The 16,847-nt window shown below is 44.6% G+C and overlaps 1 protein-coding gene across 8 annotated transcripts in view; it reads right to left on the bottom strand.

The window, feature by feature from the left end:
* The window catches only part of Fggy (FGGY carbohydrate kinase domain containing), a 387,141-nt gene that overhangs the window by 350,228 nt on the left and 20,066 nt on the right, over positions 1-16,847 (bottom strand). For 7 of the 8 annotated variants that reach the window (XR_010066354.1, XM_017593260.3, XM_017593261.3 and 4 more), the window contains one exon: positions 7,284-7,498. Coding sequence is in view for 7 of the 8 variants with exons in the window: in XM_017593260.3 (XP_017448749.1) it covers positions 7,284-7,487 (204 nt within the window). In the remaining variant the exon portion in view is untranslated. Of the gene's footprint in view, positions 1-7,283; positions 7,499-13,786; positions 13,872-16,847 lie in introns of those variants that run through there. The other variant, XM_006238410.5, reaches the window with a different exon arrangement.

Genomic DNA, 16,847 nt, shown 5'->3' with positions numbered 1-16,847 from the left:
ATGAAGCCTACTTGATCATGATAGACAATTGTTTTGACGGGTTCTTGGATTCAGTTTGCAAGAATTTCATTGAGTATTTTTGACTCAATATTCATAAGGGAAATTGGTCTGAAGTTCTCTTTCTTTGTTGGGTCTTTGTGTGGTTTAGGTATAACAGTAATTGTGACTTCATGGAAGGATTTGGTAGTGCTCCAAACTATTGTGGAATAGTTTGGACGGTATTGGTATGAGCTGTTCTATGAAGGTCTGATAGAATTCTGCACTGAACCCATCTGGATCTCGGCTCTTTTTGGTTAAGAGACTTTTAATGACTGATTGATTCTATTTCTTTAGGCGTTATGAGGTTGTTTAAATGGTTTATCTGTTCCGATTTAGCTTCGGTTACGTCTAGGAAATTGTCCATTTCCTCCAGATTTTCAAGTTTTGTTGAATTTAGGCTTTTGTAGTAGGATGTGATGAGTTTTTGAGTTTCTTCTTATTCTGTTGTTATGTATCCCTTTTCATTTCTGATTTTGTTAATTTGGACACATTCTCTCATTCTCTGTGTCCTCTGGTTAGTCTGGCTAAGGGTTTATCTATCTTGTTGATTTTCTCAAATTCTTCATAGAGTTAGAACAATTTGCAAATTCATCTGAAATAACAAAAAAACCAGGATAACTAAAACTATCCTCAACAATAAAAGGACTTCCTGGGGAATCACTATCCCTGAACTCAAGCAGTATTGCAGAGCAATAGTGATAAAAACTGTATGGTATTGGTGCAGAAACAGGCAGATAGACCAGTGGAATAGAATTGAAGACCCAAAAATGAACCCACACACCTATGGTCACTTGATTTTTGACAAAGGAGCCAAAACCATCAAATGGAAAAAAGACAGTATTTTCATCAAATGGTGCTGGTTCAACTGGAGGTCAGCATAGAGGAGAATGCAGATCGATCCATGCTTATCACCCTGTACAAAGCTTAAGTCCAAGTGGATCAAGGACCTCCACATCAAACCAGACACACTCAAACTAATAGAAGAAAAAGTGGGGAAGAATCTCGAACACATGGGCACTGGAGAAAATTTCCCAAACAAAACACCAATGGTTTATGCTCTAAGATCAAGAACCGAAAACTGAGATCTCATAAAGCTACAAAGCTTCTGTAAGGCAAAAAACACTGTTGTTAGGACAAAACGACAACCAACAGATTGGGAAAAGATCTTTACTAATCCTACACTGATAGAGGGCTTATATCTAAAATATACAAAGAACTCACTAAGTTAGACTGCAGGAAAACAAATAACCCTATTAAAAAATGGGGTTCAGAGCTAAACAAAGAATTCACAGTTGAGGAATATCGAATGGTTGAGAAGCACCTAAAGAAATGTTCAACATCTTTGGTCATAAGGGAAATGCAAATCAAAACAACCCTGAGATTCCACCTCACACCAGTCAGAATGGCTAAGATCAAAAACTCCGGCGACAGCAGATGCTGGTGAGGATGTGGAGAAAGAGGAACCCTCCTCCATTGTTGGTGGGATTGCAGACTGGTACAACCATTCTGGAAATCAGTCTGGAGGTTCCTCAGAAAACTGGACATTGCACTACCTGAGGACCAAGCTATACCACTCTTAGGCATATACCCAAAAGATGCTCCAACATAGAACAAAGACACATGCTCCACTATGTTCATAGCAGCCTTATTTATAATAGCCAGAAGCTGAAAAGAACCCAGATGCCCTTTAAGAGATGAATGGCTACAGAAGATGTGGTGCATCTACACAATGGAATACTACTCAGCTATCAAAAACAATGACTTTATGAAATTCATAGGCAAATGGATGGAACTGGAAAATATCATCCTGAGTGAGGTAACCCATTCACGGAAAAACAAACATTGATAAGTAGATATTAGCCCAAATGCTCGAATTTCCCAAGATGCACAGAATACATGAAATTCAAGAAGGATGACAAAAATGCGGGTGCTTCACTCCTTCTTTAAAAGGGAAACAAGTATATCCTTAGGAGGGGATAGGGAAGCAAAGTTTAGAACAGAGACTGAAGGAATGCCCATTCAGAGCTTGCCCCACATGTGGCCCATACATATACAGCCACCAAACTAGATAAGATGGATGAAGCAAAGAGGTGAAGGCTGACAGGATCCAGATGTAGATCTCTACTGAGAGATACAGATAGAATATGGTAAATACCTAAGCGAATGCCAGCAAAAAACCACTGAACTGAGAATGGGACCTCCAATGAAGGAATCAGAGAAAGGACTGTAAGAGCTGAAGGGGCTTGAGACCCCATATGAACAACAATGCCAACGAACCAGAGCTTCCAGGAACTAAGCCACTACCCTGGACTGACCCTGGGCTCCAAATTCATAGGTAGCAATGAATAGCTTAGTAGGGGCACCAGTGGAAGGGGAAGCCCATGGCCCTGCCAAGGCTGGAACCTCAGTGAACATGATTGTTGGAGGAGGGCAGTATTGGGGGAAGGATGGGGAGGGAAACACCCATATAGAAGGGGAGAGGGAGGGGATATGGGGATGTTGGCCTGCAAACCGGGAAAGGGAATAACATTTGAAGTGTAAAAAAGAAATACCCAATTTAATAACGATGGAGAAAAACAAAAAAGAATTCAGGGAAGGGATTGTACTTCTTTGTTGTTACAATGGCTTCAATCCTGCGTGTGATTTAAATCAGCAAGCTCTGCTATGTTGGGTGTGGCTATGGCATCCAAAGAAAACACACACACACACACACACACACACACACACACACACACACACACACACACACAAAAACAGAATGTGTAGGTCTAGTTTTGAATATAGGCTTGAAAGTCAGTTTGGGGTACTTAGAATGCACAATGAAGCCCTTTTAGATGAGGGTGTGTTTGCTCAGAAAACAGGGAAACAGTAGAGAGCAAAGTGTTTTCTTTAATGCTCACTCTTTAGGGGATTACATTTTACAGAGGTAAATCACCAATGAGTCAAATAATGATAGAATAGTTATAACATACCCAAAGCTGATTGGCCAAGAGGATTAGGCATGACAGAGGAGGAGAAGGTAGTTTTCAAAACAGGGAATCTTGAGGAAAGACTTTCATGCAACTGACATTGTGTAAACCTAGGCAGTGTTCTTAGTAGGGATGCAGCCAGCGTAGAAGGCTCTGGGTCAGAAACAGCAAGGAAAAGAATACAACTTGTATGGGGAATGCTACATTCAAAGCATGATTTTCTAACACCTCCTGCTGTGACCAGTGAAAGAACAAAAAATCCAGACCTAGGATTTCCTAGAGCAGCAATGTAAAGTGATGTCCCTTGACAATAAGCAAGGAAATGAAAACACCAGACACTTCCATTTACAACAGAGATCCTTATATTCTTTTACTAGCTGGAGTACTGAGGTCCCCTCTGTCCCCTCCATTGCCACCAAGTCCCATGAGATCTTCCTTCCAGCAGCCTCTCATTTCATCTCCATTTCTCCCTGCGCAAGACTCTAATCCTGGTGCAGTCAAAGGCAAAATGATGTTCTAGACAGAGGAAACCTCTCTCCAAGTGGTTCTGTGTTTAAACACAGGAATGGTGCTAGAACAGAAAGCCAAGAACACATCCATAAGGACCTTGGGAAGAGCTATAATGTACACAGCCATGAAGGCCATGTTATGAATTCTAGATTCTACCCAGAAAGAATTGGAAGCCAAAGAGTAACAGCAGTTTAAATACAGAAACCATCACTACCATCAGAAAAGTAGCACAGATGCTACGGCCTGTATTTAGCTCTGAAAATGATGTGGGCAGTAGGTGTTGGGAACAGAGAATACACAAACTTCTGTCATCTAAGCCTGGGCTGTCACTACCTGGGAACACTGGAAATGACATTCAACTTTCTGGTCCACAGTTTACCTTTCCACCTGTCAAATGGAAACTATAGGCCACCTCTATTTATCTTGTAATCATAATTAAAATATGAAGGTTTTTTACAAACTATAATAGTTCCATGAACATAAGATGTTAAAATTACTGTCCATACAGAAAGTACCAACTTAGAGCCAAATCAGAGCTCATCAGCTTCATATGTTTATGGGGTTTATTCCCATACAGATGAAGGTATTTCATCTTTCGGCCAGAGGACTTACGATGTCTCTTACAGATGTTCCAGTGTCTGACAAAGAGTATAGCATACAGTCCATGCTCCATAAATATTTTCAGACTAAATAAAATAACAATTTCCTGGGCCTAAGGAAATAACTCCATTGGTAAATTGTTTGCCTCTCAAGCATGAGAACTCAAGTTTGGTCCCGGTGCCAGGAAAAACAGCTGGCTTATTGCTTTCAACCCTAGTGCTGGAAGGTGGAGAGCAGAGCACCATTAAGGCACAATGGCAACATAGCCTACTACGAGAACTCAGGCCCCAGGGAGAGACTCTGCCTCAAAAGGGAGGTGGATGGCTCCTGAGAAGCACATCCCAGGTTGTCTTCCAGCACACACACACACACACACACACACACACACACACACACACATACACACGTACACCTACACACACACGCATACATACCTGCACACCTGCTCAGGCACACCTGTACACACATGCATACACATGCATGCCTGCATTCAAACGTGCACCTATATGAACATGCACATCATACACATAAATGCACATACACAAACATAAAAATAAGAACATTTAACAAATGACAACTGGGTATATGATTCTTTCAGCTTATCTCCTTTTTTCCAGTGGAAATATAAAAACCTGTGATGTCTCCTTGGATTGATACAGGTGTGTAGATCCAAAAAAGTACACTTTAAGATCAGGAACTATATGTGTCTCCTAGGACTTCCGTGTTTCTAGACAATGTTTTAGGTGTGCTGGATACTGGCCCAACAAAGGCATACCAATTTACCACAGTTTCCCACGAGCAACAGCCAGGTAAAGGCACTACTATGCAGTGCTTAGACTCCCAATTAAGTGAGTTCCTGGCCCCCACATAGCAGCAACCTATAACACCTCTGACTGTAAGCAGGAGTCACAGGGAAGGGCTGAGGCTGGAAAGAGAAGGGTCTGAGGCCCTCGAGACCGGTCTCTCAGTCATCATAAGACCCCTTAGTCTGAACTACTTCAAAGCCTTCTTTTTTCATCTTCATGAGAAGAAAAACCGTCCACAAAGATTGTTATAAGAACCAAATGACATGATGGGCACACACAGTATTAGGCACAGCATCTAGAACATGGTTAATCACCAAAGAATGTAAGCTGTTGACATCATCACTGCCTTGTCATTACTGCTGTTGCTGTTATCGTTATTAACTCAAATAAGGGAAAAATCATCTCTCAGTGGAGGGAAGAAAAAAAAGAAAAAGAAAAAGAAAGTTCACAATTGCTCTGAAGATCTCTGCTTTCTGGAGCCACTGACAAAGCAAAGACAGGTGAGGGTAGAAGAGACAGCAGCCCTCGACCTAGACCAATGCTTTTTAAGTCTTCCATGGAAGGAGCCCTGACCGCAGGGAGGGCTGCACATTCCCAGAGGCAGCAGCATCTCCTTGCACTTGCGCTTCTCCTATTTTGCCTCAGAATCCATTGCCTAACTCCGCTCATCTCGTTATCATCCCCACCACAGGCAACAATGATTGCTTATCCCCGACACTGCTAGAACTTTCTGTAGACTTTAATCATCACAACAATCTTATGAAACTGGGGACTCTCATTAATCTCCCCTTAGTAAGAAGGAAACTGGGCAAGAAATGGTAACCAGTCCAAGATCACAAGCGAAACATTGCTAGAACAGGGACTCCCACCCAGGCAGTTCAGCTGCAGAATACATACTTAGTAGGTCAGAAAGGCCTCCTTCTTAAGGCTCCTCCTCACATGAGCACACACACCACACTCCAGCACATCTCCATGCACATGCGTGAGGCATGGCCTAAGGCCCATGGGCTTTCTGCAGACCTGCTGCAGCGAGAGGCATGGCCGAGCACTAATGCCCTGCACTTCTGTGGTTATCAGGGCTGACACAAATGAGGAGCTGACCACCACTGGGACATGATTAAAAGTCTGCCATTAAACCGATCTGTGCTGGAGTAGATCTGCTTTAAGGGAGCTCTTCATCAGGGAACTATATTTTCTTCTTGACAATTTCCTTAATGGCAAGAGTGTTAGAAGAATAAAAGAGACCCAAGGGCAAAGAGCAGAAGATTTTCACGGAGGCAGAGACTGGGAGTGGGTAGAGAAGAGGAAAATTAAACAGGCAGAAGACAAGATGAGCCCTCCTTTATCTCTGCAGAGTGTCTGGGTAGCCTAAGCCACCTCTCTGTGGTTTTCTCTGGGGCACTAACAGCTGTTCAGAGCTCATCAAAGTTTAACCAGACCAATCGATACAGAAAAAATGGGTGACTGTCAAGCTGAAAATGACCAAGCTCCTCATGAATATTTAAGGACCCCGATTAGAAACAGAGAGAAGGAACAGAACTCGGGATTTCATCTTTTTTTCTCCTTTGGGGGTGGGGAGATAAAAGAATGTCTGTTGCTAATGATCATCAGAATAAAAGGTCAAACTACCGTCACAGACTTCAGACATAAACTAGTCACGACCAGATCTCTTCCTTCCTTAAGATAGCAGGCCCAGGCTTATCACAGACCACTCAACGAGCGAGCGTGAGGTCATATAAAGATGCTTTCCTAGAGCATGCCATAGTTTTCGGCCCCTTGTTGTTTCTCCTACTCACAGTGCAGTTCCCCTTGTGTGTCCAATTGGGAGGATACAGAGCTCATTGTTAATAAGAACCAGACATTTATGTTCTGGCCCGGCGGCTGCCAGTCACTAACACTGCCGACACAGGGTAAGCTGGCCAGCACTCCTCTTTCCATCTCTTCCTGGAGGAAAATAAACTGGAGCTGCAGTAGCACCAGCTGTAAGGCTAGTTCCACCAGGTTCCAAGGTCCCAGCACAGTGTGTCCTAACACACTGACATACAACAGAGACACACCGTGTGCCGCCATGACTCTTCCTTCCTCATTTCCACATCTCAGGCTTCCACAGCCCCGGCACTGTCTTCACTGCCTCCGTGCCCTCCTAGCTCTAGCTCTCTGTACTGGCTGCAGCAATCCTCTGAGCACATTTCAGCTGTCTGTCACTCCCAGTAAGCTTTATTCTGAGAGGCAAAGCCTACAGCACCCAGGTCCATGCCTCCAGCAGCCCTGATGCAGTGTGCAGACCGAGTGTGCACATACAGAACTGCTGGGCAGGTGGAACACACGCAAGGAGGGGATGCCATGGTTTGGCTCTTACCTTCGTGACACGGCAACATGCTGCCCAGATGTCCTCTGAGGACTGCTCGTGGTGGTTGAACTGGGGCTCCCACTTCTTAATTGGCTGTTCCGCGAAAGCCAAAAGGACCCCTCTCTGGTCCACTAGAGCTGCACGGACACTTCCTGTTCCCACATCGATGCCCACATAGTAGTGATCTGGTTCCTGGTCTCCGCCAGACATCATGGTCCCCCTACCTGTGGTGGACAAGTAAAAAAGACATGTGAAGACAAGCAGATCTGCTCAGACAGCTTAAGAAATCCAATCTTCAAAGTGGACAGAGAAGGGAATCCAGCTACCTGACTGGAGGCTGTGTATTATTTACTTAAGCTGTCAAAGGTTTTATAGGCCCTAAGCAAGGTGGTCCGAGAACAATCGCATCTAACACATGCCATTTCCACTCCTGGTGGGCATCAGAAATTGAGCACCTGAATACATCATGACTTAAGCAAGGCTGAGACAATGAGAGAGCAGTGGGGAACAGAGATGGAGCCATAGGAGATGAATGTGTACTGTGAGAATTTGAACGCACAAGACAGCGGCCTTGGAACCAAAGCAAGCACCCGAGCCAGTCATGCAGCAAATCAGTCTCGTAGGTATCCTGTGCCAAGCAGTGTGCGCAGCCATGTGCTGTCCACGTCTCTCTACGACGGCAAGCACATGGCCATCTCTCTCACGCTTCTGGACCAGGGGAAAGTCTAAAAGGCAAGTATCTTACTGTTTCACACTGAGTCTACACACTCTTAAAAGCAAATGTCCCTCATGACAGTGACACCGAATTACAGGGACAGGAAAACCAACATCTGGAAACAGAAGGTGCTCCCCATGCTTCACTGAAGCGTCTGTGCCTGAACTCCCCACCTGTGTAACCCTGAGACTCGGGCTCCCTCCCTTTTCCTGCAGAGGCTTGACCTAAGGGTTTTAGGAAGCACTTATACCACAGCCATTATGAGCTTACTGGGAGTCGGGAGGAGACCCAGGAGAGACAAGATCAAGAGTGTGCTGGTGATCTATTTTCCTGCCAGACCCCTGATGAGTTACAAGGAAACCTGACCAGAGACCCCCTCAGGAATGCCTGGGCCCTTGGGGCTGCTCTCAGATGAGCCACATGACACAGGATTCTCCCAGAGCTCTCTTCAGACTCATGTGGGGCCGCCTCTACTCACTAACTTCACTCACACAGCACAGCACAGCTGCCCCCTGGTCAGCAAGGTGCTCTGAGCTCCTGTGGTCCAATTTTAACCCTAGCAGTCTGCACCCTCAACTTAGAAAAATGATGGTCTCTTGGCCACCTCACTCTTGGGGATTCTAAAACAAATCAGTCAGTAGATGTTCAGTTACTGCTTCCTGGATATTTACCCCAATAAAAAGGAACAAAAAGAAAGAAAAAACAACTTCATTAAAAGTGATAGCTTCTGGCTTAATCACAGTGATTAGCCATCTGTGTTTGCTCCCTTCCAGCACTGTGGCAGGTGAAGAAGAAAATGGAGAAGCAAGAAGAGTAAAGCTCACTGCCTCCCCCTGAGTGTGATGGGGTTCCCAGTCTCAGCAGGTGGGTCTTCCTCTCTCCCTGGTTTTCCCTTGGGAGCTCACAGAAACCTGAGTACCAGCTTTCATTCCTTCATTCACTCGGGAGGGATACCTTCTCTTTAAGCCAGTAACCACTAAAAGCAGATTTTTAAATAATGCAAATACATGCTGAGTTGTCATCCCCATCCTCCCTGTTTGCTCTAAAGGAAGTCCAGAATGAACATGTATTATTTGACATGAGTATGGCCATGTCAATAACCACATGCCTCAGACCCATAGGAATGTCAAAACCTTCCCCTGGTCCATAAGATCAAGTACAGGTTCCTCCTCCTAGATGCTTACACTCTGAGATGGTTCCTCCATAAAGACTCCCCCACCGAGAGTAGCTAAGCCTGCCTCCTTGGTCAGCTAAATATATAATAGCCCCGCCTTCTGGGATAACTGTATACAATAACCCTGCCTCTCACTACAACTTTATATAATAACCCTACCTCCTCCTACAACTGTATACAATAATCCCACTCCTTCTACAACTGTTTATAATAACTCCCACCTCCATAGTGCAGACTCTGAGGGTGCATCTTTATCAGCGTGTGCACAGCCCATCCCGTCCTGGCTTTCCTGTACTTGTATCTGTGTGTCTGTCCTTTTGTGACCTAGTATCCCAAGTCAGGTATCCAGGATCAAGCCATGATGGACACCATAGCGATTACTCTGCTAGGCTTTCTCAAGGCAGTAGAATACCATCATAATAGATAAAGGCAGCCTGAGTTCTTCCCCAAGTGAGACCCTCTGTGAGCTTCTTAACTCCAATGAATACTGCCCTGGCCCTGCCCACTAGGGTCCTAGATATTCTCACAGTCCTGGAAGTATACTTGTCTGCTGATGGACGGTCTCCCCCCACCCTGCCAACGTCCATCTGTTGTTGTAAAAATATAAAAAATAAAAAAGTAAGGTTGTCATTTATCCCAGTTTAGGTCCAACATCACGGTGCCCCAAGATGTCTGCTGGATGTCTTAAGTCTCAGTCAGCAAAGCGTCTCACCCGCTCTGCTCCATCCCATATCTCACTGCCGAAGGCCTCTCTCTGAGCTGTCAGCAATCTCTCTACCCATCTAGTTCCCAAGGCAGGTTTCCATGTCAGAAACACACATCCCAGCTCCATGGTGGCCCAGACCAGCCATCCCACACTCCATTACACTTAAATCTACACATGGAAGAACACACAACACAATAACCTTTGACCCAATTGATAAGATATAATTGCCCGCCTAAACATACAAAGCCCAGTACCATCCATCCCTTAAGAACATTAATAACAATCTGTAAATACACAGAGCAGAATCTTAACGTCACCCGCCATATAGTCCTGCCATGGCTTCACTCTCTGTCCCTCCTGTCTCTTCCCCCTTCCGTTCCAGTCTCCTCCTCTTCCTTCAAACTTTTCTCCCGCCCATCCTTCCTTCTCATCCAATGACAGGCCTCCTTCTATCTTGTACCTGCCTCACATCATCCCACACCCATTACTTGCTCTTCCCTTCCCAATTCCAACCTCTACTTCTCCAAGGGGTACCCTCTCACTCTTCTTGCACATGTATGAAGGCTGTCAATATGGTATAGTGTCTATACTTTCATTTCAAATGTTCTCTCTGGACCATGTTTTTGGTGGTATGTTTCTATGTCTATCTCCCTTATTAGACTGAACCTGGAAGAAAGGGACGTTACTGATTTCTGCATCCCATTCCCTTCCAGTGCCTCGAATATAATTGGTTTTCAATGGTGCTTTTCTAAAGTGAACTCCTTTATCAGTGAACCAATAGAAAAAAGTGAAAAGAGGCATGCCTTAATCATGTTAATTTCTCAGTTTGTGCTTGTACAATCATGTGTCACTTAACAGGGTTCCTTTCTGAGAGATGCAGTAGATGATGTCCGTGATGTGCATGCATCATAAGCTGTCCTTACAGAAAGCTAGAAGGGAGAACCTGAGGCATTCTCAGAGGCACATAAACCCATGTCCTACCTGTGCTCTGTCAATTACCACAGTTGTTATGAAACATCACAGCATCTCATAGAGTGCTGGTTTATTCTAATTTCTGTGTCAACCAATAAGTATTCTCTTAAATGTTTACAACCACCTTTTGCTACTTCTAAGACAACATTTTTTCCATATTTAGCTTCAGAGATCAGAGTGATTCTTATATTCAATGGTATCCTGAAATCCACTTGTAGAATTTCTTTCTTTGAGGTTTATGAAATGAAGATATCAGAGTGGCTCTCCACTAATGGCAAGGTGACTGACAACACAAGGGGGTGCCTTGGCTCAGACTACCCTAGCCACCTATGCTGCCCTCTTGCCACTAGCTTGCATGCACATCTCCATTGTGAGAAGCAGCTTTTTCCCATGTGCCTTAGCTACTCCTTCGATGCTGTAGTAAAATGTTCCAACAGAATTACCTTAAAGGAGAAAAGATTTATTCTGACTCAGATCTCAAGGGTCCAAGCCATCATCACAATAGAGAAGTCAAGGCAGCAGAACCCTGAGGCATCTGGCCACATTGAACCCATCACTGAAAATATGCAGTTAATGAATGCCCTTACTACTCAGGAGCACACCTGAAATCCCAACCATGGAATGGTGTCATTCACGGTGGGCAGTCTTCTCACCTCAACTAAAGCAATCAGGAAGATCCCCACAGGCTGCCCGGGGACTTGTCTAGGTAACTTTAGGTTCTGCCATGCTGACAGCATTAGCCATCACACCGCGGACACAAGAATGGCTTCTGCTCTTAACCTAAAACTATACAAGACTGTTCCAAACCTGGAGAGAAGCCAGAAAATAAGGGAGGAATGAAGAATCTCTGTAGAACGTCTTCTGCTTTCTAACAGAAGAACTCTGGCTTCTTTCTATGCTGCCAACCCCAAGGCAAGAGAAATTTCCCATGGAGCTGGGCCTAGGTTCCTTCTAACCAACTCCTCTGCAGGTAAAATAATGTTTTGTCAAAAACTACAAAGAAGAGCCAGAGAATGATGTCCACTCATCAGCTTGCTCTAGGTCTGGATTCTGAATCTAGGAAAAATCTACCTGCAAGAAAGAGCGCCCTCACCACCTGCAGAAAGTAGAGTATGACCCATACAGTGAACTCGAACTTTTATTGATAAGCGCTAGACGAGTGAAGCAATATACTCCAATTGTTCACACGACCACTGGGTGAGACAGTGAGCCATCCCCTCTTTCCTCAAAGCCCTTAGTCTGTCTGAAGATGCTTTGCTGCCTTCTGACAGTCTTCTATTACTAAATGCTGATTGTCTGAGGACTGTGTTAAGGGCCCTTGCCTACTATGATGGGGTTAGGTAACCCAAAAGTCAGGCAGTCCACCTTCACAGTCTGTCCTTCCACAATGCTAGGAAGCCTCTTTCTAACTTCTCCAACTTCCAGAAACTATTACTACACATCCTATAGGATGCCTACAGCCCTCTGGGAGCCAGAAACATTCTCCCAGCACAAGCTTCTCAGTTCATGTTTTTCTAAGAAAGAGATCCTAATTCAACATTCAGCTTCACCATTTCTCCATTATTGTGCTTTTAATCTCTTTGAGAATTGTTTCCACACCTGGAACCCGAACCCCAGCAAGTATGAACCCTTGGGCACCAGATTCCCTGAAAGGAGATTCCCTTGCCCCGCCTACTCTGTGCCCTTTGCTCCTCGGTTACAAGTACAGTCCTCTGTGTCCTGAACTCCACACTTAATCAGTACTCAAAGATACAAAAACCTAAGAAATTGAGAAAATATTTTTTCTAATTAGGAAATAATATTTTCCAATTGAAGGGAAATAATATTCTCTTTCTAATTGGAAAAAGAAGGGGTTAGGATCACCACTGTGTTCCTTGTTTCTACGAAGGGCTCATAGAATTACAGAAACCCAGTCAATGAGGTTAGCAAGTCCACCACTCACTATATACTTCAGCAGCACACATAATCTGCCTCAAGCATACGGGCAGCAAACACCAGCTCCAGGATTTAAACACAGCATACAATAGTGAGTTTGGGGCACTTTCTCAACATTCAGCTAAAAATAAAAAGCAAAGCCTTTGCAACTTCAATAACAACAGATGCTACAAAAGATGGTCTTTCTTGAGGTCTGCCCTGCAAACTGTCCACCTGACTTCATGATCTTATTTAATCTTAGCTTAGCCCTGTCAAGTAGTGTGGAAGCTCCCCTTTCTCAGGAAAATGAGCTGAGGTGTTCAAAGAGGCACTAGGTAAGGTACAGCAGCTACAGAGGGACTATGCTAGGTCAGGGCAATTTGGAAGCCTACTTTATTTATGATGAGGAAAAATGGAACTTGGGCTTCATTTCACTGTCTTGGGGCAAAGAAGAAAACTCTAAAAAGAAAAGCAGCTGTAGGGGAGGGCATTCAGGAAAGAGGAAGAAGCCCATGGACTCTGCATGGCAAATAGAAAGAAAAATAATGAAGAGAAATTCAAGCTGTGCACAAATCCTGAGACACACCTAATATCTCAGTCTACTCGATGCCTTAAATTTCAGGTTCTACCAAGTTCCCGGCCTGGGGTACACTGACCCCTGGCCCCTATTTATAATCAAAAGGCTGTTCCACGCCATAAATATTCATATGTCTTACTAAATGACGGCCTGTATAAACATTGTGAGAAGGGAACCACGGGAAGTCATAGATTTCACAGCTGATTGTTTAGCAAATGTACAAGTGTGCTCAAATGCCATGTGAGGATAGGCGGGAGACCTGAAAACTGGGGTTGCTCTCTGCAAAACTATTTCAGCCATCCTTAGAAGGGGGTAAATGCTACAAACTCTCGGCTCAAAACCATCCCCTAGGGAATTGTGCTGTCCCTGTATTCCCTTTTCTTCCCCTCAAATAACCTAGTCACAATGAAGACTATTTCCCAGCACTTCCTCCCTAGAAAATGGAGGAGCTTACCTTAGATTCTGCTTCTTAAAGAGCCACTCCTCCAGGTTCAGTTTCTTTGGTGACAGCCTAAAGAAAGTGTGTACCAGGGCTGGGGAGAAAACTCAACTCAGTGTCCTCTTTCAACAGTGATCTTTGGACTCTACTGGGAGCTCATGAGTTCCAGACTCATGCAATTTAGTATTTGGTTACATTGTAATCGAGTTTAGGTAAGACCAGGAGATGAGGAAAAGCAACAGGTAGGCCTGCACTGCTCACTTCAGTTTTATTAACAGAAAAATTTCACCATCCCTATAAGTGTGAAGACTCCTGCAAGTACCCCACATGCTCTAAGATGGTGAGGAAATTGTGTACAGAAAGGAATGAGTCCATATGACAATAATACCTCGTTCTTTATGGCTTCGATCAGCATATCCAGAACCTTTCTTCCTCTTAAAGTGAAAGGCTATCTCCTCTTACTGCCCTCTCCTCCTCAGCTTTGCAGCTCGGGAAACATTTTTAGACTTGTCTCATTGCCAATGCTAGCTCAAAAGAAAATCTTCCAATGTTTCTTAGATTCCCAAGTCTCTGTGCCAACTAAACAAACTATCTTCCATCCGAATTTATCTGTGTCCTGATAGAAACCTACAGGCAGTGTAAGTGTGCTTTGGATCAAGTCTGGAGTGACTAGCAGGTCATGACATTAGAGTGGTGGTTCTAAATCCCTTGGGGTCCAATGACCCTTTCACAGGGAATGCCTAAGACCACCAGAAAACACAGATACTTACATTATGATTTGTAACACTAACAAAGTTACGGTTGGGCAATAGCAACAAAAAATAATTTTGTGGTTGGGGGTCATCACAACAGGAGGAACTGGATTAAAGGGCTGAAGCATTAGGAAGGTTGAGAACTACTGCATTGAAGAGAAGAAAGGGAATAAGCAGAACCCATCCCCTGTCAACTTCTGAGAAGCTCCTGGGAGCACAAGCTCTTATTCATTGGCAATGTCTAACAATCACCCATAGCAAAAGGCCTGGTCTAGTGCAGGCAGAAGGGGAAGGGGGGTGAAGGGGGGACAGAGGAAAGAAAGGCAGATATAGTTCTTAACCAACGATTAATACCTGTCTGAATCCCTGCCCAAGAAAAGCAACAGAAAGAAGAAACAGAGAAAGATGTCAGAGACCAGACAACTCAAAACACTAAACCAAAACGAAGCATGCAGCAGCAAAGCCACCTATCTACTCCAAAAGTCATCCACTCATCCCTGGAGTGCTCAGTCAGTCACCCGACTGTGAAGAACTAAAGACACTGAAAACCAGGGTTTTACCTCTAAATCCCACAACACATAGATCCTCAAGACCCGTCCAGATATCATGCATCACGAGAAAATTCAAACCAACACACTCTGTTTCTGAGCTCAGAGGTTCAGGAGAAAAGCTTCAAGCAGGAGCATAAAAATTATCCTACAAGGAGACGAAAGGCTGAGTGCTGACAGGGCAACATATGACGGGGTCCTCCCTCACTGGACAATTCTACCACCAGTACACAATGCAGAGAAAATCCAACATAAACAAGGTACTCATTAGGAAGCTGATGGATGGATGAACCACTGCTGGGAGACAGAAAAGCCATACCCTAACCCCAACATGCCTAGCACTGACTGATTGGGATAAGTCATGTAACATGTCTCTTCTGAACGACAAAATGATACTCACACACTCTGTACTCCAAGTTATTACTGTTCAGATTAAGAGAAACGATGAATCTCAATTTTGAGCAGTCATTGGTTGACTGTTCCCTCAGTCTCTGCTCTACCTTTATCCCTGCACATTTTTTGGGCAAGACAAATTTTGGATTGAAGGTTTTGTGGGTAGATTGATGTCCCCTTCCCTCCTCTGTAAGTCCTGTCTGGCTACAGGAGGTGGCCATTTCAGTCTCTATATCCCTCTCTAGTAGAATCTAAGCTAGGGGTCACCCCCATAGACTTCTCATATATTTTCCTGTCCAATGCCTCCAGCTAGTCACCAGAGATGCTCCCCCAACACTGATTTCCACTCTCATTCCCAGCCCTCTCTTGCCTCCCCTCCCCACACCTGTTTACTATTCCCACTCCCCTTCTCACCTCCGCTCCTACCCAGTTCCCTCTCCTCATCCACTTCCAATGGCTATTTAGTTTCACCTTCTGAGAGAGATTCTCACATCCTCTCTTGAGACCTCCTCATTACCCAGTTTCTTTGGGTCTGTGGATTGTAGCATGCTTGTCCTGTACTTTATGACTAATGTTCATCCCATGTAAGAGAGCCAACCCCTGACACTACTAATGAGACTCTGCTATGCTTGCAGACAGGAACCTAGCATAACCTAGCATAACCTGAGAGGCTATATCCAGCAGTGGGTAGAGGCAGATGCAGAGACCCACAGCCAAATATCAGCTAGAGCCCGAGAAGTCTTATGAAGGAGTGGAGGATAAAAGTGAGCAAGTCCGAGAGGTCAAGAAGACCTACTAAGTCTTCTTGTCCCTAACTAACCTGGGACTATGGGGGCTCACAGAGCCTGAGGCACCAACCAGGGAGCATGCAGGAGCTGGACCTAGACCCCCTACACATTTGTAGCAAATGTGCAGCTTGGTCTTCATGTGTGTTCCCTAATAAGTGGCGCAAGGGCTGTCCTCAGTCTCTGTTCCCTGCCATTGTGTCCTCTTCTCCATACCTGAACTTGAGAAAGGATGTGCCTAGTCCTACTTGGGGGGGGTGGATTTGTAAGGGTGGGACTAGGAAGAGGATGGGAGGGGACTGTGATCAGAATAGAAAGTGAATAAAAAATTAAAATTAAAAGAAGAGAGAGAAGAGATGCACATAGAAGGGATTTTAAAGGGGGCAATCCATTCATAAATATGAGAGTTTGATGGCATTGGAGGATACAGAAGAAAAAAGTACCATACACCGTACAGCACCACTGAAAGGGCCAGAGCCCAGCAACTCAGAATGGTGCCGGGACTCACCACAGCCCCCAACACTGCATCTACTCCTGAACTCGCGGTCTTTTAACATGTATTGTCAAGACTAACCACCGAAATGAACAAGACCCCGGG

The sequence above is a fragment of the Rattus norvegicus genome, chromosome 5 (assembly GCF_036323735.1).
Source record: "Rattus norvegicus strain BN/NHsdMcwi chromosome 5, GRCr8, whole genome shotgun sequence".
Lineage (NCBI taxonomy): Eukaryota > Metazoa > Chordata > Mammalia > Rodentia > Muridae > Rattus > Rattus norvegicus.
This window is presented reverse-complemented; position numbering and strand designations above follow the sequence as displayed.